This window comes from Mesoplodon mirus, assembly GCF_964341445.2.
Source record: "Mesoplodon mirus genome assembly, chromosome: 4".
Lineage (NCBI taxonomy): Eukaryota > Metazoa > Chordata > Mammalia > Artiodactyla > Ziphiidae > Mesoplodon > Mesoplodon mirus.
This window is the reverse complement of record NC_138979.1, coordinates 161,123,052-161,144,984: the sequence shown is the minus strand read 5'-3', so window position 1 is coordinate 161,144,984 and position 21,933 is coordinate 161,123,052. Positions and strand designations below refer to the sequence as shown.

The 21,933-nt window shown below is 40.9% G+C and overlaps 1 protein-coding gene across 2 annotated transcripts in view; it reads left to right on the top strand.

The window, feature by feature from the left end:
- The window catches only part of NEK9 (NIMA related kinase 9), a 36,622-nt gene extending 15,091 nt beyond the window's left edge, over positions 1-21,531 (top strand). The window contains exons 11-22 of one of the 2 annotated variants that reach the window (XM_082617959.1): positions 1,409-1,553; positions 2,200-2,400; positions 3,266-3,312; positions 4,492-4,647; positions 6,011-6,119; positions 6,627-6,788; positions 10,550-10,720; positions 11,438-11,497; positions 13,873-14,081; positions 14,974-15,135; positions 16,639-16,848; positions 18,869-21,531. In XM_082617959.1, the coding sequence (XP_082474085.1) occupies positions 1,409-1,553; positions 2,200-2,400; positions 3,266-3,312; positions 4,492-4,647; positions 6,011-6,119; positions 6,627-6,788; positions 10,550-10,720; positions 11,438-11,497; positions 13,873-14,081; positions 14,974-15,135; positions 16,639-16,848; positions 18,869-18,991 (1,755 nt within the window). In that variant the 3' untranslated portion in view covers positions 18,992-21,531. The remainder of the gene's footprint in view (positions 1-1,408; positions 1,554-2,199; positions 2,401-3,265; positions 3,313-4,491; positions 4,648-6,010; positions 6,120-6,626; positions 6,789-10,549; positions 10,721-11,437; positions 11,498-13,872; positions 14,082-14,973; positions 15,136-16,638; positions 16,849-18,868) is intronic. The other variant, XM_082617960.1, reaches the window with a different exon arrangement.
- Positions 21,532-21,933: the final 402 nt, after the last annotated feature.

Genomic DNA, 21,933 nt, shown 5'->3' with positions numbered 1-21,933 from the left:
TAAAAGAGAGAGAAAGAAAGAGAAAGAATTAAAAGGCTTGGACTCAGGAGATTGGATTCTCATTTACCACTGGGTGATTTCAGAAGGTCACTTAATTACTCTGTTCTATTACCATGCATTTCAGAGCAACTCATACCTGTGAAATAGCTTTGTAAACAAATGAAGCAGGAAAATTCTAAGACCTCCATCAGTGATTGAAGATGGAATATCTTGAGTAGAATTTTCCTTTGTTCCCCTCTAGATTCTATCCTCTCACCTTGAACAAACTGCCTATTTTTGCTGTCTCTTTTCTTATCTCCCACTCATTCCTCATTCACCTACAGTGCAGCTTCCATCCCTCCACTCAATTGAAACTACTCTTGACAAAATGACCTATAAATTGTGAAAATAAAACAGATAGGTACACTTGAGTCCTTGCTTGATCTCCTGTAGTATCTGACATAGTTGGTCACTCCCTCCTTGAAGCCTGGTCTTCCCTTGGCTTCCGCAAGAGCATGTTCTCTTGACTTTGCTCCTGTCTCTTCTGCTGTGCCTTCTCAGGCTCACTTCAGGCTGCTTTTTCTTTACCCGACCTTGTCTTATCTTAGGTTCTCGGGTCTTCCCACTCTTCCTCCTTCCTGAGGGAGCTCATTTTTTCCAGTAGTTTCAGATAACTTCTCCATGAGGACAGGCTTTATCCCCAGTGTGTGACAGAGTAGACACTCAACTATTGATTGATTGAGAGAAAGAATGAGTGATTTGGCCTCTGTTGTAGAGTTTTAACTTGCTGTTATTTCCTAAAATCCTCTCACTTAAAGAACTAGCTTCTGGGGGGCTGCCAGAGGTGGATTGAAATTAGTGCCTTAAAAAACATTTGTGTAAGGACTTACGGTTGAGTTATTGAATGGGAAGAATTACTTATGTCTTTAAAACTGTTGAAAAGTCATGTAGGACTATTCTCAGTGCTTTATAGCAGCGTCTTTGATGTTACCAGATTCCTTATGACTGTTACGTATTTCAGGGAAACTGTGACCAAAATTTGTAAAACTTTTACAAGGATTTCCAAGAGGCTGTACTCCTGTAAAAAAAAACAATCAAATTAGACTACATAAAGAATTTTTTCATCATCACCCATAATTAAATAGACAGTTCACCTTAGACTTGAAGAAGAAAGACAAAATTGAGAATGGGTCCTTTTAAGGCCTGATGGATATCAGTCTGGATACTTTAAAAATCTTTATCTGTTGGCAGGGGTTTTTTACTATCTACCATTAAAAGGTTTAATCCTCTTACCTTTTTTTCCCCCCGTTTCTATATTTCCAACTGATTTTTTTCCTACTGCTTTTCTTAATAAGAAGTGATACTAAAGATTAGATTAAAGATTTGGTGTGAAAAGTTTAAAACTTCACAAGACCTATTTATTTCACAGAACATGCAAGGGGGTACTAAACTCCATGGTCAGCTGGGCCATGGAGACAAAGCCTCCTACCGACAGCCAAAGCACGTGGAAAAGTTGCAAGGCAAAGCTATCCGTCAGGTGTCATGTGGCGATGATTTCACTGTCTGTGTAACAGGTAAGCCAGCAGCAGAAAGCACCCAGGTGCATTTAATGTGGGGTATTTTACTTAATTCTATGCAGTTTTAGTTGGGATTTTACAACAAAAGACAGTATCCAAAGAACCAAAGACAGTGAGCAAATATTATACACATTAATAACAACATGCCCAACTTGCTATAGCATTAGAGTAGTGATGAGCAAGGAGAAGGCAGGTGGATAACAGAAGAGGTGGGATTAGGAGAAATATATCGTATGTCCCAGTTGTGGGGGGAGCAGAAATAACCTCACTACCTAGTCAGGTGTAGATAACGCTGAGTCAGGAATTGGGAGCTCAAATTTAGTTTGGGTCTTGCCATTACTCACTTTATGATTCCTTGGTGCTTCCCTTTTTTTCTGTAAAATAGAGATGGCCCCGGTAAAATTTTAAGCCTCTTTAATATATCATCCCACCATTCTTTTTTTAACTGTTACTGTAACAGTACACATGACCCCCTAAATACCAACAACTCTAGGCTTGATGGACAGTCTATCCGATTTCTCTGATATAATCATCCCATGTGAGCTCATTGGCTGAGGTCATCCTCATTCCAGCCCTGCCCAGCTTTCTGATTAGACAAAATAAGTCATTCCTTTGATGGGTTCTGCTTTCCTTCCTTTCACAGATGAAGGTCAGCTCTATGCGTTTGGATCTGACTATTATGGCTGCATGGGCATGGACAGGATTGCTGGCCCTGAACTATTAGAACCCATGCATCTGGACTTCTTCCTGAACAATCCAGTGGAGCAGGTCTCCTGTGGAGATAATCATGTGGTGGTTTTGACACGAAACAAAGAAGTCTACTCTTGGGGCTGTGGTGAATATGGTAGGTGTAGCCTTGACTCTGTCCACTTATTCCCAGGCGGACAACCTGACCTCTTGCTTGTGTGCCTCTAAGCACATCATGCAGCCTCTATTTGAGAAGTGCTAATTCAGTAAAAGAGAATCTTTTTTTTTTTTTTAAATTTTATTTATTTATTTATTTTTGGCTGTGTTGGGTCTTTGTTGCTGCGCGCGGGCTTTTTCTAGTTGCGGCAAGCGGGGGCTACTCTTCGTTGCGGTGCGTGAGCTTCTGATTACGGTGGCTTCTCTTATTGCGGAGTATAGGCTCTAGGTGTGTGGGCTTCACTAGTTGTGGCACGCGGGCTCAGTAGTTGTGGCTCTCGGGCTCTAGAGTGCAGGCTCAGTAGTTGTGGCGCACGGGCTTAGTCGCTCCATGGCATGTGGGATCTTCCCAGACCAGGGCTCGAACCTGTGTACCCTGCATTGGCAGGCAGATTCTTAACCACTGTGCCACCAGGGAAGTCCAGTAAAAGAGAATCTTATAGAATATTTTCATTGGGAAGGAAGCACTCATTTTATTTTATTATTTTAAGTTGAGAGGTACAGTAGATTTGATTTGATTTGATTTCTTTTTATTTATTTATTTATTTATTTGGTTGCACCGGGTCCTAGTTGCAGCACGTGGGCTCCTTAGTTGCAGCTCACGGTCTCCTTAGTTGCAGCTCGCCAGCTCCGTAGTTGTGGCATGCGAACTCTTAAGTTGCAGTATGCACGTGGGATCTAGTTCCCTGACCAGGGATCCAACCAGGGCCCCCTGCATTGGGAGCGTGGAGTCTTATCCACTGCACCACCAGGGAAGTCCCTGGAAACCCTCATTTTAATGATTTTCTTTCTTATGTGTGTCTCAGGAAGGCTGGGTTTGGATTCAGAAGAGGATTATTATACACCACAAAAGGTAAAATCAGAGGCAACTTCTTCCTAGAGCCTATCTAGGTCACACAGACTCCAGTAATATGTTCTCTTTACCTGACTCCTCATATCAAGGTGTTTATCCCTGAAATATTTCCTATCTGGGAGACTGACAATCCAGGATTCCTAATTTAGCACTATGTGGTCTTGTCATCTGACTAAATCATAAAAAGTTGCGGAAGAAGATGCAGCCACTGTGGACACTCTGGAGTCACATCTTGCTTGGGGATGAGCACTGAAATCAGAATGTATGGCGAAAAAGTCACATCAAGCTAAACACACCCTGGGTGGGAAATATCGGAAAGCAATAGAGTATCCCTTAACCCAGCACAGCCATTTCCCTTCCCCTTTCCACAGTTGGATACCAAATGAAGTAGCTGTTTGTATTTAGGGGTCATACTGTATGAAATGTAATATCGAATTCCTCTCAGTACTGCAAGAGCTGGCACTGTGAGAGCTGGCGCGGGAGCTGAAACAAGCAGAGAGAGCACAGTCACATGCGCCCTAGGACACAGGCTCACCCACTGTTCACTATTAACAATGTTTATTTACATTTTAAAAATTAACCTATATCTGTGGGACTGTTCTCAATCAATAGGATTCACAGCTATTCCTCTTCTCCTGAAAAGACTATAGGAGAAGGTTTGCGGTTTGAGTTTTCCGGTTTCACAGACATCCATCATGTGCCCCCACCACTCTTCAGCCCTGTCTCGTTAGCTGCAGAGGGATGTGAGCCTTCAGAAGTCTTGGCTGCTGCCTCGGTCCTTGGTCACCTCACTTATTATATGACCACACTGGCACCCCACAGGGCTACTGAGTTTCTTCTATAACGATCATGGGATCGCTGCATCTCAGAGGACTAAATCAGTAATAGATGGAAGCTTCTCTTTTCCCAGTGTTTTCTGAGAAGTCTTCCTAAGTAGGACCTATTGCTAAAACTTTTAGCTGACCTGGCATTGCCTTCTTTTACTTTATTATAAAACTTGAGCTCCTTGTTGAAAACAGTAGCCTCTAAGCTGCTGGGCAAATCTGAAGAAAATAGAGCAACCTTTATTTCCCTGTAGTCATTCTGCTAAATGCAGAGCATCATTTTTGAAAGAATTTGAGGGGTTTTTCCTAATACAAGTTATGTTTGGGAGATTTTCTGATTTTTTTTTTCTTGCAGGTGGATGTTCCCAAGGCCTTGATTATTGTTGCAGTTCAATGTGGCTGTGATGGGACATTTCTGCTGACCCAGTCAGGCAAAGTGCTGGCCTGTGGACTCAATGAGTTCAACAAACTGGGTCTGAATCAGTGCATGTCTGGAATCATCAATCATGAAGTGAGTACCCCGTTTGGTATCCTAAGTACATCATCAGAACTTCTCTAGGTTGGAATTTCTTTGGAAATGCTATTATTGGTTTGTGACCGTGGAATTTGACTTAAGAATAAAGTGACGATCTCACAGACATTATGTCCAGTAAAGTAGCCAGCCACCAAAGTGTACATACTATACGATGCCCATTATATGAAGTTTCAGAACAGGCAATATTAACTTATGATGGCAAAAGTCAAAACAGTGGTTGCTTCTGGGAAAGAGGGGCATAGGTGTTAACAGAAAGGGTAGGAGGGATCCTAGGGGGATGGAAATGGCCTATATCTTGATCTGGATGGTAGTTTTACATTTATATACCTTTAGAAAAATGTATCAAGCTGTACAATATTGTATAGTACGTTATACCTCAATAAATAAATTGATTACAAACAATCAGTGATGGAATTCAGATTCTGCCTTATCACTGAAGTAGATACAAGAAAATTAACATTATGAAAAGAAACATTTTTCCATGTATCACCTCTCTAGGGAGTTTTTATGATTACTCTCAAATCACTGATCCTATATAGGCTTATTAAATATAATTACCATTCACCTCCTTCAAGAATGTCATACATTCGCCACTGATATTAAGTACTAGTCCCCTCTTTGTGTTAGTATGATGAGTTTTTGTCATTTTCTAAAGAGTCATATTGAGACAAGTTTGCTGTCTCAATGGAAAAGATAAGAATTAGTTTTTAAGCAATCTCTAAAGTAGTGATTGTGAAATGGGAGAGTGCAAATTTGGAGCAGGTCTGGGGAGGGTGTCCATGTACTTTGAAAAGGCATATTCAGAATTACCATTACTTGATTTGAGTTTTGTTACAACATTGTGTTTGTTGTGAAATTTTAAACTTACATGGTAAGATTTATTTTTATGCTAATCTAAAGGGAACGTGGGTTTTAACAAGTTGAGAATATTGTAGGTAAAATTAGATCACAGTAAACTGATGGGCTGGACAGAGTCTTCAGGATTTTAATTCCTTCCCCTGCTTTTGTTAGGTATGTAGAGTGTATAACCAAGACAAAAGTCAAATGATTCTGTCCTTATATAGATGCCTTCTGGGATGGAGAGTTCATGTTTTGCATACCCTAATTTAGGAATCTTAAAACTTTTGTGGTCAGAAAGTCCTGCTTCATACTAAATTCTCTGATTACATATTGAGCTTATTTCTTCTTTTATTCTATTGGAGATGAAAAGCTACCTGGCACCTTCTTAATAACATGATTCACTTGAAAGGCCTTTTGGTCACCACGACAACATTTTCAGCCTGTTTCCCCTCCATTTTTTACTTCATGAGTCTTTGCTTTGTGTTCTACCTTGTTTCAGGCATACCACGAAGTCCCCTACACAACCTCCTTTACCTTGGCCAAACAGTTGTCCTTTTACAAGATCCGTACAATTGCCCCAGGCAAGACTCACACTGCTGCTATTGATGGTGAGTTGATGTACAGCTGTGGACACAGGCCTTAGTATTTCAGGCTCTTTTATTCTATCAAGTAGTAGCGCTTCTTAACTATATGTACACATTCTCCTGATTTCCCCCCATTATCCAGTATTATCTTATTAACAACTTGGGCATTCAAATAAATGTTTTGTTGGTAATCATTATAAGTATATAATCAATACCTTCCTTAATGAGAATACCACAGCTACAATTTCTGGCAACTGCTATTTGTAATTAGCACCATCTATAAGTTTTCTAAGTTAAATAGTACCCATTTTCCACATTTAAAATAGAATATATAATATTGAATCACTTCCTGGGTCTAATTGGTCATAGTTCTAGATGCCCTAGCTGCCCTAGGTCCAGTATTTGTAGCTAGCTTTATATTTGTATACTCTAACAACCAGAAGCTAGTCTGTGGGACTCTGCATTGTCTGCATTTTCCCTCTGTTTCATGACCCATTTGTACCTGGTTATTTATTTTTGCTTCTGTCTCAGAGCGAGGCCGGCTGCTGACCTTTGGCTGCAACAAGTGTGGACAGCTGGGCGTTGGAAATTATAAGAAGCGTCTAGGAATCAACCTGTTGGGGGGCCCCCTAGGTGGAAAGCAAGTGATCAGAGTCTCCTGCGGTGATGAGTTTACCATTGCTGCCACTGATGGTGAGTCTGTACATGTTATTTCAGGCTTTCTGGATAGATGGCTATATTTTAATTTTTGCTTGCAAAAGAGGTGGACTGGTTATTTGTGTAGCTGGATCATATGTTTACTTTTTTTTTTTTTTTTTTTTTTTGCGGTACACGGGCCTCTCACTGTTGCGGCCTCTCCCGTTGCGGAGCACAGGCTCCGGACGCGCAGGCTCAGCGGCCACGGCTCACGGGCCCAGCCGCTCCACGGCATGTGGGATCTTCCTGGACCGGGGCACGAACCCATGTTCCCTGCATCGGCAGGCGGACTCTCAACCACTGCGCCACCAGGGAAGCCCTTATGTTTACTTTTTCATCTGTGTTAAATTGGTGGCCAATTTTTATGCCTATGGAGCTTCATTAACTTTTCATGTGTCCAACATAGTGATTGCTGTAAAAAGGTCAGATTTCTAGAAAATGGCAAGTTAGTACTCTTAAATCCCTACTTTTTTTACTTTAACTTTTTTGGTACAATGTTTTAAGAATTATTAAATTCTTGCCCAGTACCATGTTGGTTCCAATAAATGTTGGGTGGCTAGAGAGGAGAACAACATAATTTAACCTTGCTCCTTGGTTGGGGTCAGCTGCATTGCAGTGATGTCTTTAGGGACTGCTAAGGCTTGAAGGGCTATATACCATGTGTTTCTCAACTTTCTGAATTGGTCTAATGGAATTTTCTTCTCTCTTTCCTCTCAGCTATTTCTTCTCCTCAGCATCCTGCTCCTATCACTTCTCTTCTTTACTGCAGCTTCTGCTAGCCTTCACTCCCTTTCCTCTTTCTTGTGCTTTCTTTTTTTCTTTTTTCTCTCTTCCTGTATCACCTTCTAAACTCTCTTGATTTTTGTAGCCACTTCTTTCTTGTGACTAGTGAACACCAAAAAAACATATTTCATCTCCTTATCTTTTGACTCACTTTGGCTTTTTTTGTTATTGTTCATGCTCTGGGATGTCTTTGTTTTCTTTCAGTCTGTGCCTGTTACTTACACAAGAGAGGTCCAGCGATAGTGTCAGATAAGTGATCTGTTACCATATTTAATTAAGTGAACCAGCCTTCAGAGTAGCACATTAACCTTCCCTGCTTGTCCCAAAACAAGTGGTTTTAGGGAACAGACTGGTTAGTTCAGGCTAGATAAATGGAAATGGTACCTAGAAGGACAGAATCAGGATGTCACTGAGGATTAAAAATAGTATAGCAAGTTCAGTAGCACTTTCTGACAGGGCCTCGGAGAGGTAATGTTTCTTCAGTATCTGTGTACTTCTCAAGTTAAACTTCAGAATGACGCGTATAGAATTAGCCTCTGTGTCTGGGCGTATTACCTGTTGATAAATGTTCCTCCACTCCTTTGAACTGTACTTGATCACCTCATTCACACGGCAGACATAAACTGAGTGCCTACTATGCTCCAGGTCCTCCTTTAGGCTCTGGGACTATAGAAGTGAGTCTCAGCAAAAATAGAACCATTGTATGATCCAGCAATTCCACTCCTGGGCATGTATTCGAAGAAAAGGAAAACAGTAATTCGAAAGATACATGCACCCCAGTATTCATAGCAGCACTATTTACAATAGTCAAGACATGGAAGCAACCTAAGTGTCCATCAACAGATGAATGGATAAAGAAGATGTGGCACATATATACAATGAATGGGATATTACCCAGCCATTAAAAAGAATGAAATTCTGCCATTTGCAACAATGTGTATGGACCTAGAGGGTATTATGTGTAGTGAAATAAGTCAGAGGATGGCAAATACTCTGTTATCACTTATATGTGGAATCTAAAAAATAAAACAAATGGGATAAGTATGACAAAACAGAAACAGACTTACAGAGAGAGTGAGAACAAACTAGTAGTTACCAGTGGGGAAGAAGTGGGGAGGGGCAAGATAGGGGTATGGGGTTAAAAGATACAAACTACTATGTATACCATAAATAAGCACCAAGAATATATTGAACAGCACAGGAAAAATAGCCATTATTTTATAATAACTTGAAATGGAATGTAATCTATAAAAATATTGAATCACTCTGTTGTATACCTAAACTAATATAATATTATAAATCAGCTATACTTCAATTAAAAAAAAAAGTGAGTTTCAGAAAGCCCCTGTCCTCAGGGACCTCACAGTCTAGTAGGGTAGGGGAGACATACATATAAACAGATTAGTGCAGTCAAGTAGGTTCAGTGCCATGATTATAGTATCCAAGTCTAAAGCCTGGAGTGTCCAGGGCTCAATCCTTCTCTCCCTTTCTTTTTTTTTTTTTAATATTTATTTATTCATTTATTTGGTTGCACCAGGTCTTAGTTGCGGCAGGTGGGCTCCTTAGTTGCAGTTCCCGGGCTGCTTAGTTGCGGCATGTGAACTCTTAGTTGTGGCATGCATGTGAGATCTAGTTCTGTGACCAGGGATAAAACCCGGGCCCCCTGCATTCGGAGCGCAGCGTCTTATCCACTGTGCCACCAGGCAAGTCCCTCTCCCTTTATTTTCTAAGTGAGCTTATTACCTTAAATCCTCCCTGTGCACTGATAGCTTTAATTACCGTACCTGACTTCTAGACTCACTGATTCAAGTCCCTTGATTTGGATGTCTAAAGATAAAGTGGCTTTATAGCATGGTCTTCCCAAGTTGGTCCTGATTCATGCCTACTGTCCGGGCTTAATCATTAATAGCATCCCCTTTTCATTAAAAAATGCCCTGAGTTGGATAAGAGGTAATGGGCATCTCAAACAAACTTACTGTATTCAAAATCAAATTTCCAATCTTCTATTCAAACCTGTTCCTCCTGCAGCCTTCCTGTTTCAGAAAATGGCAGCTCTATCCTACACCCCACATCCCATCCATTCGCAAATTCTATAGATTATCTTCAGAATATATCCAACCACTTTTTACCATCTTCACTATTACAACTGATCTCCCTGCTTCCATCCTTGGGCCCCTGCAGTCAGTTCTCCTCATGGTAGCCTGGGGGATCCTTTTAAATACCTACTGTTCAGAATCTCTACTAGTTTCCTATCTCAAACAGTAAAAACCAAAGTCATTGGAATGGCCTGCATGACCCAGACTTCAGTCACCTCCTGACCTCTTCTGTGGCCACCGTCCCCTCCTTTACTTTGCTCCAGCTGCAGAGGACTTCTGTGTTGTGTTTGTGATACATACTTTGCACTTTGCTATTCCCTCTGCCTGGAAAGCTCTTCCCCTAGATATCCACCTGGTTCTCTCTCACTTCAATCAGGTCTCTGCTCAAGTATCAACAAGTACTTCTCTGACTACCCTGTCTAAAGTAATGATACCCTACTATTATTGTTTATTTCCACTTTTCTTTATGGTTTATCTTCCTTCTTAGCACTTAAGGCTACCTGAAGTAATTTATTTATCAGTCTCTCCCCACTAGAATGTCAGTTACACAAGGGCAGCAACTTTGTTTTGTTCTCTGCTCTCTTCCTAGCGCCTCAAGCAGTGCCTGTCATGAAGTAGTTGCCCAATAATTATTTGAATGACCAAAAATGTTGAATGAGTGAATGAATGGATGGCAGTATGTAGGAGCGGTGGTCATTTTTACCTGGGTAGCATCAGGAGTTGTTTAGGCTTTATATAGGGGAATAAATAGCTTTCCCTTGTTTTATACGTGGTGGAAAATCTTTTTAGCTCTAGGGCATAAAGATGGGGAACCCAAAAGAGAACACTGGGAAGCCAGTGTTCTGTTCAATTGTCTGCTGTTTAATTTTTTTTGTCTAGATAATCACATTTTTGCCTGGGGCAATGGTGGTAATGGTCGCCTGGCAATGACCCCCACGGAGAGACCGCATGGCTCTGATATCTGCACTTCATGGCCTCGGCCTATCTTTGGATCTCTGCATCACGTCCCAGACTTATCTTGCCGAGGCTGGCACACCATTCTCATTGTTGGTAAGGGTTCCATATGTGTTGGTTAGGATGGCTTTGACAGAGGATAGACCCACACCTAAGTTACTAATGGTCACATTCTGGCAAACAGAAGTGTCCTGAAGAAAAGAAGCTACTCGTGTAAGTCTTAATAATTGTCAGTGATACCATATCTAGTGGTAGGAATAGAACATTGTTTGCTGTCTTATGATAACTTCGGGCTCTGCCCCCCTCGCAGTAGAATTTGTTACTTCTAGTAGTCCACTAATTAGTTTATCCGTGCTCATGCTTTTGTGAGAAACATACAGTACACCTTTAAAAAGAAACTAAATCATAACTGCTTTCTGCATAAAGATTCCTTTGTTATGAACAAATTATAAAGATCTGTGTGAAGGTTTACAAGTTCATTCTTTAGGCCAGTGGTTTACAACCTTGGCTGCGCTTTAGAATCCCTTGAGGAGTTTTTAGAAATCCCATTGTCCTGACCAATTAAATCAGAACCTCTGGGGTGGGACCTAGGCATTGCTACTTTCTAAAGCTTCCCAGGTGATTCCAAAGAATAGTTAAGGTGGAGAATTGCTACATAGTTGAATATAGAGTAGCTATTGGTGCTTGGCTTATAATATTTATATCTGGTATGAGAGATAGCAGTTGTCTCCTAGATTAACTCCCTATCCTAGGCTGTCACTTTTCCTGTCTCTGGCTGTAAACAATGCTTACCTACTGAATATTTTTCCTCAGAGAAAGTATTGAATTCTAAGACCATCCGTTCGAATAGCAGTGGTTTATCCATCGGAACTGGTAAGTAGCAGTATCTCAGGTACCAGTGGTTTTCTGAGGTGTGAGTCTTTGGGTTGAATTCCGTGCAGTCTCCCCAAAAAGGAAATAGGAAATATCTTTGGGAAATGAGGAATATAGTGATCAAGAGGGAAGGTCATAATTTGGTAGATTTCACAATAAGTTAAGACTTTTACATTGCGGTCAGAGGGAGAGTACATCTTTGCCACCACACATGTGGGAGTAATTACGTGGCTTGCCCAACATTGTATTGTGACTTACGTACTGTTCCTTTCCTTACAATGCTAGGGGCTGTGGGTTCTGTCTACCCTTTACTTCCATAGTGTTCCCAGGGGTATTCCAGTCTATAGAAGTAGTCCTTCAGAATAAGCCCTTAGAATTAAAAGTTGGCTAAACTTTCAGTGTAGTTGGGAAAATCAACCCAGACCTCTCTAATACTTTTGCTTTGGCTGCTTTCTTCATGGTTCTCTTATTTGGGGCCATGCTAGGAAATTGAATCTGTGTTCCTTTTGGTTTTCCATTTGCTAGAGTACCTGTAGTCTTTGATGTCTCAGAACTGGATTCTGATGTTTTGTGCAATCAAAACAGATGAAGAACCAGAATGAAAGCAGACTAATCCTCCAAAAAGACAGTTGAAAATCTGATCTAGACTTGTTGAGCTCTAGTTTACACAAACACACATCATACCTTCTGTTAGTTTCCTTTAGTAATCCATTGCTCAGCATCTGTTTGTGCATATTATCTGTCCCAAATGATAAAATACCTTTTTGCTAAGCACAGCTGTTATATTACAGCTCCATTTTACTGGAACAGTATTTAAAGGAAAAACATAAGATTAAAAGCACATGTCCATTGTCTGGAAAATATAAACTCTGTAAGGGCAACGATTTTTGTCTTTTTTATTCAATAATTTTATCCACATTGCCTAGAAGAATGCCTGGCAAATGGTAAATGGTCAATAAATATTTGTTGGTTGAATATGTTATAACCATCCAATGGAATATTATATGTGTTAAAATGAACAACATCTACAAATCTTTCCATAATGTGAAATGTAAAAAGCAAGTTGCAGCAGACTACATGCCTTTTTATAAAGTTCAGAAACAAGCAAAATAAATAATATATTGCTTAAGGATACCTAAGTATGTGATAAAGTTTTTTTTTTGCAAGAAGAAATGAAAAATACAAAATTAATCAAGTAGTTATATATAGGTAGGAGGCCAGAGAAGGAAGGAATTCACAAGGCAGTTGGAGCAATACAGGTAATATTCTTGTTCAGCCCTGTCCCATAGCTCTTTCTGCAATAATGGAAATGTTCTATGTCTGTGCTGTCCAGTGTAATAGCCACCAGCCACATGTGGCTGTTGAGCAGTTGAAAAGTGGCTCTTGCGACTGAGGAACTGAATTTTTCATTCTGTTTAAATAACCATATTTGGCTAATGGCTACCGTATTGGAAACTAATTGTACTTTCATGTAGTAGATGCATGTATGGTTATTTTGTTAGGCATCAAAACTTACACATACGTTAAAAATAGTCTTAATGTGTATGTCAAATGTAACATTTTAAAAAGCCATTTAAAACAAAAAAGCAAGCTTAAGAGGTTATTTTGGCATCTACAGGTCTGCTGCTTCGGTAGGATCACAGTGTGGCATAGTCAGTCCTCAAGCCAGGTTAGCTGGTAATCATAAATAAGCTTTTACATGTAACTTTAGAATATACCATGCAATTTTTTTTTTTTTTAGCTTTGGCAAATTACTTTCTTAGTTATATTTTTCTTTGGCCCATATTAAAACTCAGTTTCATTTCCTGAGTGTACATCAACTCATCTTCATTAAATGTAACTTGGAATATGCTGCATGATATTTAAAGAACCAGCCATCATATTTTTTAAATTCTTACGAATAGTCATTAAAGAATTTAATGATTTAACGGTTGAGGACTTCTCCATTCAGGTGTTTCCCCGGAAAGGGAGTTAATGGTGAGTTTATCTGGCAACTTTAAGAGGTGTTTGGCTCAAATGTGAAAAAGCTTTGTAAATAAGGGGAACCTCTATGAAGGATGCTGGAGTCTGGGTATATCTGTTAATGCATGGATGCTGTGGTTGAGGTGAGTATTCAGTAATGCTGTAGAACATTGATAATCTGCTGTGGACATAGGATAAGCAAGTTTGGAAAGTAGAAGTGAATATTGCTATAAAGATACTGATACACAATACCTTGTATAAAAACTAAAAATTCAGTCCACAGTATCTGACTTACACTGTTGCTGTTCTGCTTCACGCAACTCTAAGAACCTCTCCGGGGGTCGGTGGGGCTATCAGATGGTAAATCTTGCTGCATAGCAAAGCTTTCTATTTCTGTGCTGTGTATCTGTCAGTGGTTCAGAGCTCTAGCCCAGGAGGTGGCAGCGGTGGCGGTAGGGGAGAAGAGGAGGACAGTCAGCAGGAATCTGAAACTCCTGATCCAAGTGGAGGCTTCCGAGGAACAATGGAAGCAGACCGAGGAATGGAAGGTTTAGTCAGTCCCACGGAGGCCGTGAGGATCAGTAGTGGGGCCAGCAGTTCCTGTCCTGGCTGGCTTCGAAAGGTAATTCCTTTGGTAGAGGTACCTCTGTAGGGACTAGAAAGGATCTGTTTCCCATGTCCTATCCAAGCGTTTTGCAGCAGGCATCTAGGTTTCTGATTTATACCCGAACCAAAATCACCAAATCTCTAATCCTTTTAAAAGATACAAGATGTGCTCATACCTGTATTACTTAAATGAATGGAAATTAATGCATCCTTCCTTGAAGGCAGTTTTTGTAATGCACGCATGCAAAGATTAAGCTTCTAGATTTTGTACTGTGGTTTGTAGAAGTAGAATATTGGGGCAATTGGAATGCCTTATGGTAGAGAAATGCTTTAACAGTGGTTATCTGAGTGATGGAATTACTGGTGATTTTTATCGTCTCCCTTTGCACATCTGTTTTTTCACATTTTCTACAGTCAACATTTATAGTTAGAGAAATTTTAAATTTTTTACTCCCCCCCCACCAAAGAGAGAACCTGTAGATTTAAAGCTCCCTCTATAAGAAGATTAAACTTGATAGCTACATAGGAATATGAATGGAGGAAGCAGCACACAGTTCTGTCTAAAGCTTTAGGTCAGCCTTCAGCAACCTGGCAGTTGGCCTCACTGCCATCACCTTAGAGCTTCCCAACTTACTGAATAGCCTCTGTAGACTGAGTGTGTTAGACAGACATGTCTGACACTCCAGAATGTTCTTGGATTTGAGTTTGAATTCGCTTCACTATTCACTCCTCAGAGGAAGGAATGGCAGGATGTTGACAGGTAGGGCGAGCTATGTTGTAACCACAACTGTCCTGCTCCACTAGAGGGTGCTGATGTCACGACAGAGTGAAAGCTATAGCAAGAAGGGAATTTGGTCGAAAGTAAATGGCTCAAACAGAACTGATGAGATTCTTTCTCTTATACATAGGAGCTGGAAAATGCAGAATTCATCCCTATGCCTGACAGCCCATCCCCCCTAAGTGCAGCTTTTTCAGAATCTGAGAAAGATACTCTGCCCTACGAAGAGCTACAAGGACTCAAGGTGGGCTCTGAAGCTCCTTTGGAACACAAGCCCCCAGCAGGAGCCTGGGTAACTGAGCTTTTGCCTTTAAATCACAACTAGGTAAACAATGGCTGTAAGCTCTGCCCAGTTCTCCTGGCCTCACTGTCTTCCCTTCTAGCTTCATTGGTTCCCAGCTGCCCAGCATCAACTCATACTGTCTGTTCAGTAGTGCTTAAAGCCTGTACGCAAGGCGAAACTGATTTCTGTGGAAAAGTATCTACCCTTTCACATTTCTGACAGGCCCACATCTTTCTGTACCAGATGATTGTCTTTCTTTTCTCTCTGCCTCAGAAGTACCAAAACTGAAATTCCAAAATTCAAATCCAATTTTTCATGACACTGCTAGGGTAGGTTGGAGGTTCTAAATGTAAGTAAGAAATAATACTTGTAGTCTACTGGGGAGCAATGCATGTATACCTAACTTTGGTAGAAATCAAATTGTGGTAAATATCTCAATAAAACTGTAAACCAGGGATCATCAGACTTTTTCTAAAGGGCTACATAGTAATTATTTTAGGCTATGCGGACCACACAGTCTCTTGCAACCATTCAATACTGATATCGTAGCACAGAAGCAGCCAAAAATAATGCATAATGAATGGGCATGCTTATGTTCCAATAAAACTTTATTTATAAAAACAAGCAGTAGGCTGGATTTGGCCTATGGGCTATCATTTGTTGACCCTTCCTATAAACAAAGTACAGTAGAAGAAGGGAGAAAAATCCAGGCTAGGATAATTGAAAAGCTTCCCAGAAGAGGAAATAAAGCCTTTGAAACTTCAAGGTAAACATTTTAATTCCTCTGTCAGTTAGCCATCTTGAATTATTCTGGCGATCCTGTTTACTGAACACCTCTTAAATCTCTTCTAAAGTGTGATCCACTACATTTCATCAATATTGACCCTTTGAATCATGGTGTCCTCACTGTGATCAGAAAGACTTGTTCCATCTGGGAAGATCCCACATGCCGTGGAGCACATAGAGTAGAGTGCGCCACAACTACTGAGCCTGTGCTCTAGAGCCCACAAGCCACAACTACTGAGCCTGTGTGCCACAGCTACTGAAGCCCGCACGTCTAGAGCCCATGCTCCGCAACAAGAGAAGCCACCGCAATGAGAAGCCTGTGCATCACAACAAAGAGTAGCCCCCACTTGCCACAACTAGAGAAAGCCCACGTGCAAAAAAAAAAAAAAGAAAGACTTGTTCCAAACCAAATTGTGCATTCTCTTACTTCAGCATTTTAAATAGGAAGATATCAATGTCTTTAAATTTTTTCACGAAGTTCTCCAAAATAGATGATTATTCTTTTACCTTACCATAATGCAGACTGAGGCACTGAGAGTTCTCTTGCTCTGTTATGTTAGAGCCAGGTTCTATTATAATCCCAGCAGTTTTCTGTTTCTCTTCCATTTACTTCGTGTGTATGTGTTTTATATTGTTACTTTCTGGTAGCACTCAGAGGACATTTGGATTGGGGAGCTGTAGCATCCAGGCAGAACCTCCTATGACCCTTTTCTCCTGTCTCTCTAGCCACCTCGGCTGAATCCTGCAGGAACATGCGCTGGGAAGGGAACACCCTTGACTCCTACCTGTGCATGCAGCACTCTGCAGGTAGAGGTTGAGAGATTGCAGGGTCTGGTGTTGAAGTGTCTGGCTGAACAACAGAAGTTACAGCAAGAAAACCTTCAGATTTTTACGCAGCTACAGAAGCTGAACAAGAAATTAGAAGGAGGGCAGCAGGTGAGAGCATTAAAAGAATAATTGAATTTCTAATTCTGTTTTGAAGAATCACAGAAACAAAACACCAGTGCCTGCAATAGGCTTACTTCTTTGCAAGTACTTACCTTTTGATGATGTAACGTTTGTAATTAATCCCAGATGCTTGGTCCTTCTTCAGGCACCTGGATTGAATCATTTTATCACCTTACTTCCATTGTATTTTTGTTACCTTTGCTTTTTCTTCTACTTATTACGAAAAACTTTAAACATTACAGTTCAGTGGACACCCATACATCCACCTTCTAGGTTCAACCGTTGTTAACATGTTGCTGTAATTATTTCAAATGTGTTTGTGTATGTGTGTATGTTTAAAATATGTGTAGGTATTTATCTGTGTATTTGAAATATGCGTATGTGTATGTGCATGTATTTTTTTCCTTTTTTTGCTAAACCATTTTCAAGTAAATTATGAAAGTCATGACATAGCCTCCCTAAGTACTTTATGACACATATCTAAAAATAAAGACGTCATTCTTCTGGAGAACCACAGTACTGTTATCACACTTAACAAAAATAACACTAGTATTCTCATTTCTCATCTAGTACCCAGTTGATACTCAAATTTTCCCAGTTCTCCCATAAAAATGTCCTTTATAACTGTTTTTATTAGACCAGAAACCAGTCAAGAACCCCCTTTTACACTATTATGTTTCTCATTTCTTTTAATCTAGAACAATTCCATCACCACTTCTACCCCCCCTTTTTTTTAACATTTTAAAATTGTTTTATTCAGTGATCCATACTTCCCTCACTGATTTGAAAGATCACATTTAATATATTGTAAATATCCAGATACACACGGGTTCATTTTTAGGCTCTCTTTTCTGTTGCCTTGAGCTATTTAATTAGTCCTATTTAAAATACTAGAGTTTTGAATGTCTTGATTCCCAGTAAGGAAAGTCCTGTGCTCCTTTTTGTTCTTTTCCAGGGTTACACTGGCTATTTTTGCACATTGCTTCTTCTATATGAATCTTAGAATTCCTCAAAAGTGAAGTTTCTCAAAACTCCCTTTGGTATTTATATTGGAATTTATTAGATTTGCTTTGAATTGTATCTTTATTTGAGTAGAGTTGACAGGTCTGTAATGCTGAGTCTTCCCAGCCTTGAATAGTTATTTATTCAAGTCTTCCTTTATGTTCTTACATAAAGTTTTATCATTTCTTAGAAGTCTTGTGCATTTCTTTTTGGATTATTGTTGTTGTCATCTACCCCTGTTTTTAAAAAAAATTTCCATGGCATTGGTTTGTTGAAGAAACAGGGTCAGTTGTTTTACAGAATGTCCTACATTCTGGATTTGCTTTATTTTCTTGAGACATTGCTTATCTTATTCTTTTGTCACCCTGTCATTTCTGTAAACTGCAAGTTAGACTTAAGGGTTGATTAGGTTCAAGTTAAGCATTTTTGGTAAAAATACTTCACCGGTGATGCTGCTTGCGTCGTTTTTAAAGGGCCATAGTATTGCTCTATATAGAGTGAACTAGGTTAGGGAAATACTGTCAACCTTGGCTTTGCCATTTACCAGGTTTATATGTTTGGACAAATTACTTTGTTTCTCTGAGCCCTGGTTCTCACCTGAAAGAAGAAAATAGTTGTTGTATGGTTGTTTTGAGAATTAAATGAAATAATGTCTATGAAAGTACTTTGGAAAGTAATACACACACTTGAAGTAAGCATGGAGTGATTGGCAGCTGTAGGAGGGAGGAGGATTGTTTTGCCTAGGGCTGTTTGAGTTTTAAAACTGAAGAGTTCTGCATCCCAGAAAATCCTGCAGTCCTGGGCACACCACGACACTTGGTCACCCTACCTGCAGCAAATGTACAGGTGTGGACTTCATCTAAGGTCCTTTTATTAAGGTAGTAGTATGAGCTTCTCACAAAACCATGGCTACACATTCTTAGAGGTGGGCATTGAAAATCTAGTCCTGAAATGCTGTAACTAGGTGGCAACGTTGTTAACCTGGAGCTGTGTTTTATCTGGACAGGTGGGGATGCATTCCAAAGGAACTCAGACAGCAAAGGAAGAGATGGAAATGGATCCAAAGCCTGATTTAGATTCAGATTCCTGGTGCCTCCTGGGAACAGACTCCTGCAGACCCAGCCTCTAGTCTCCTGAGCCTGTATAGCCTCCAGGAAACTGGAATCCAAAGACCTTCACAGCACACTTACTGAACGCAGAGAGCGCTTTCCTGGCTTCGTTCACTTGCAGACAAGGAGCGCGAGGCGGAGGCTCTGAAGCACTTTCCATGTACACTTGGAGAGTAGCATTGCCTGTTAGATAGGATCTAGGAGTGGTTTTGTGTTGGAGAATGGAAGGGCCCCATGGCCCTGGCTTTGTCCTCAGTGACTGCCGTAGCAACAGCAGCTCTGTACCTCATCTGGTGATCCCACCTTTGAAGAGGAGACACAATGCTCACCTTAATTTTGCTGGTAGCAGCTTACATCCCACTTACCATTTTCACCATTAATTGGAAGCTGCCTTGGGAACTCAACACCAGGCATTGCACCTCTGGGTGGAGGAGGTTAAAGTGTAAAGCTGGAGTGGGCTGGAACCAGGTGTGGCCCATCCAGGGTCATCTGGAGAGTGGTGAAGTGTTCTAAGCCCTCTCAGGAGCCTTAGTCCAGGAAAGTATGTCTGGTGGAGTCAATCTTCAGCTTGTTTTCAGAAAGTTCAATTATTTTGTGCAGCTAAGTGCTTGAGGAGGAGCAGTGGGCTTAGATTGCTTTTCCTCTGAGGGTTGAGTGAGACTTCTTCAATGAGGAGTAGAGAAAGAAGGGTGGGTCCCTCCTTGTCCCACAGCAGGAGTGTCAGGCTGTGGCCAACGCAGGGTGGGATTTCCTAGCTTTGGAAGATTCCTCTGAGAGATGAGGCGTCTCGTCGAGAATTGAGTCCATGGAGCAGTAGGAATGGACTTCAGAGGAAACCGTGAGGGGAGGCCCTCTGCAGCTGCCTCGGTGTCTTCAAGAGGGCCTAGAGACTGAGTCTTCTGCCCCTGAGAAGACTTCTTGTGCCTCTGCCTTCATGGCTCTTAGGGTTCTAACCTTGACATCAGCAGCCCCAACCGCTCCCTTTCTGTATGTCTAGTCAGTATGTTTCCCCTTTTGGTGTTTTATGAAGCCATATCAGTGAATCTGTATCATCTTTCCTACTTGAGTGGCCCAAAGCCAGCCCCCAGACCAGGTAGTCCCTGAAGCCTAGCAGAACAGGAGGAGCCTGCCAAGTGAGAGGAATTTGGCTGAGAGCTCCCTTCTGATCCCCGTGTCTTCACGTCCTTGTAGACAGGAGCAAGCTAGCTTTCCCAGAGAGAGAAAGTGTCCTAGAAACGTTTGATGGTTTTACTTACGGATGTGAGCGTTGTGTTTCCACCTAGCCTTTAGTATTTTGAGTCACAGGAGCTGCCTTGATGAGTCTCATATCCTACCTCCCTAGAAAGAGCTAAATTAATTTTTGTTTCATTTTCCCCAACCAAAAAATGAATGTTTGGTATCTGTTTAATATTTTGGAAGGACCTGTGCAATGGAAATTTTGCCATTTCCCTAAAACTGGTGGTGTGAAGGCTGCTGCTCCGGCAAAACCCCTCAGCTGGGGATGGGCAACTCTATTCAATGGGATCTTCTTTGGTTTAATATTCCCATTGTTTTCTCAATTCTGGGAAGCCTAGTACAATGGTACTAATGTAATCACTGAAGCCTTTTCTTAAAATAAGGGAAGGGGCCAACCCTGGATTAAAGTTGCAAGTTCTGGGGACTTGGGGTTTGCAACAAACCCTAACAATGGGTTTTGATTCATCATGTAAATGCAACTTTGATTTTTTTTTTTTTTAAGGACCGACTGGCCTTTCACGTTCCTGTATCCCTCATACTCACGACCTCAGCAGGCCTGAGAGGCAGGGTCATTTTGGGTGTTAATCATGAGTATTGCTTCTGCCATGGAACCGAGGAACATGGGCACGTTGCTGAGACTATGGGATGAAAGTGAGCGCTGAAGGGAGGGTGAGGGCTGGGCTCTTGGTCCGGAGGGGAAGTCACTCTCTAGCAGTGGAACGCTGGGGTCGTTTTCTCTAGCACGTTCCCTTGGGAAGTCTAGGTTTGCTGTTAATCTGGCTGAGAATCTAAGTTCTGTGCCTTAGAGACAATTTGCACTTTCCCAATCGTGCCTGGGATAGCCATATGTTTTTTCCCACCAAAAAGCTACGCAAACAGAAACCAGTTCAAAGGTGGTAGCCACGCATCAGATAAACAGTAAAAGGTGAGGCGGCAGACATGCCTTTGAATGGTTTTCTGTAGCTGATTCTCTTAGATTGCACCCTACGTTTCTTCTTCATGTAGTGCTAGGTGTTGGAAGTGTTCCAGTAGTAGTGCTTTGGAGTTACAGTATAACCTGAGTTACTCCTCCGCCCTGACATTGTTGCTGAAGAATCAGCTTCTTGTTAGCCAGATGTTTGAAAGGTTGAGGGTGGAGTGGTTTGACATTTCTGTTTTAAATAAACATTTAAACTCTCAATCAGTGCTATGCCTCAGTGAGCCTACGCATGGACCTTAGTCACTGGGGATAAAACACGCAGACTCTAGGCCTTCATGAATTTTTGATTCAGTGAGTCTTTATATAAAGAAAGAAATAAATGGTCTTGTAACAGAAACAATGCAAGGGACATTTGCACAGAAATAATCTTTGCTTCTTGCCAGTTGCTTTTTCTTACTAATGGAATCATTTTTGCTGCTACAACTTTTCTTCCCCCCAAACTTCTAAAATATAGTGCTTAAAATGCAGAAGGAGAAAAAGATGAGCCATTAAAATAGGAAGGGTCATGTCTTGTACTTATCTCCACAGTGGGCTTTTTCAAGTGATACTGCCAGTTTATGTTTATGAAACTGTTTTCCCTCACAAAGGCTGAACTGTATTTGGTCTCCCTGGCATAGCCAAGTTGTAACTTCTCTTGGCTGAACATTTCACTAAAGTTTAGAGCAAGAGGAGACTTAACTCACGTTTCATTTGATTTTGCCGTATATTTGGAAACATTCATAATAGAACAACTCTGGTGCAAGGATG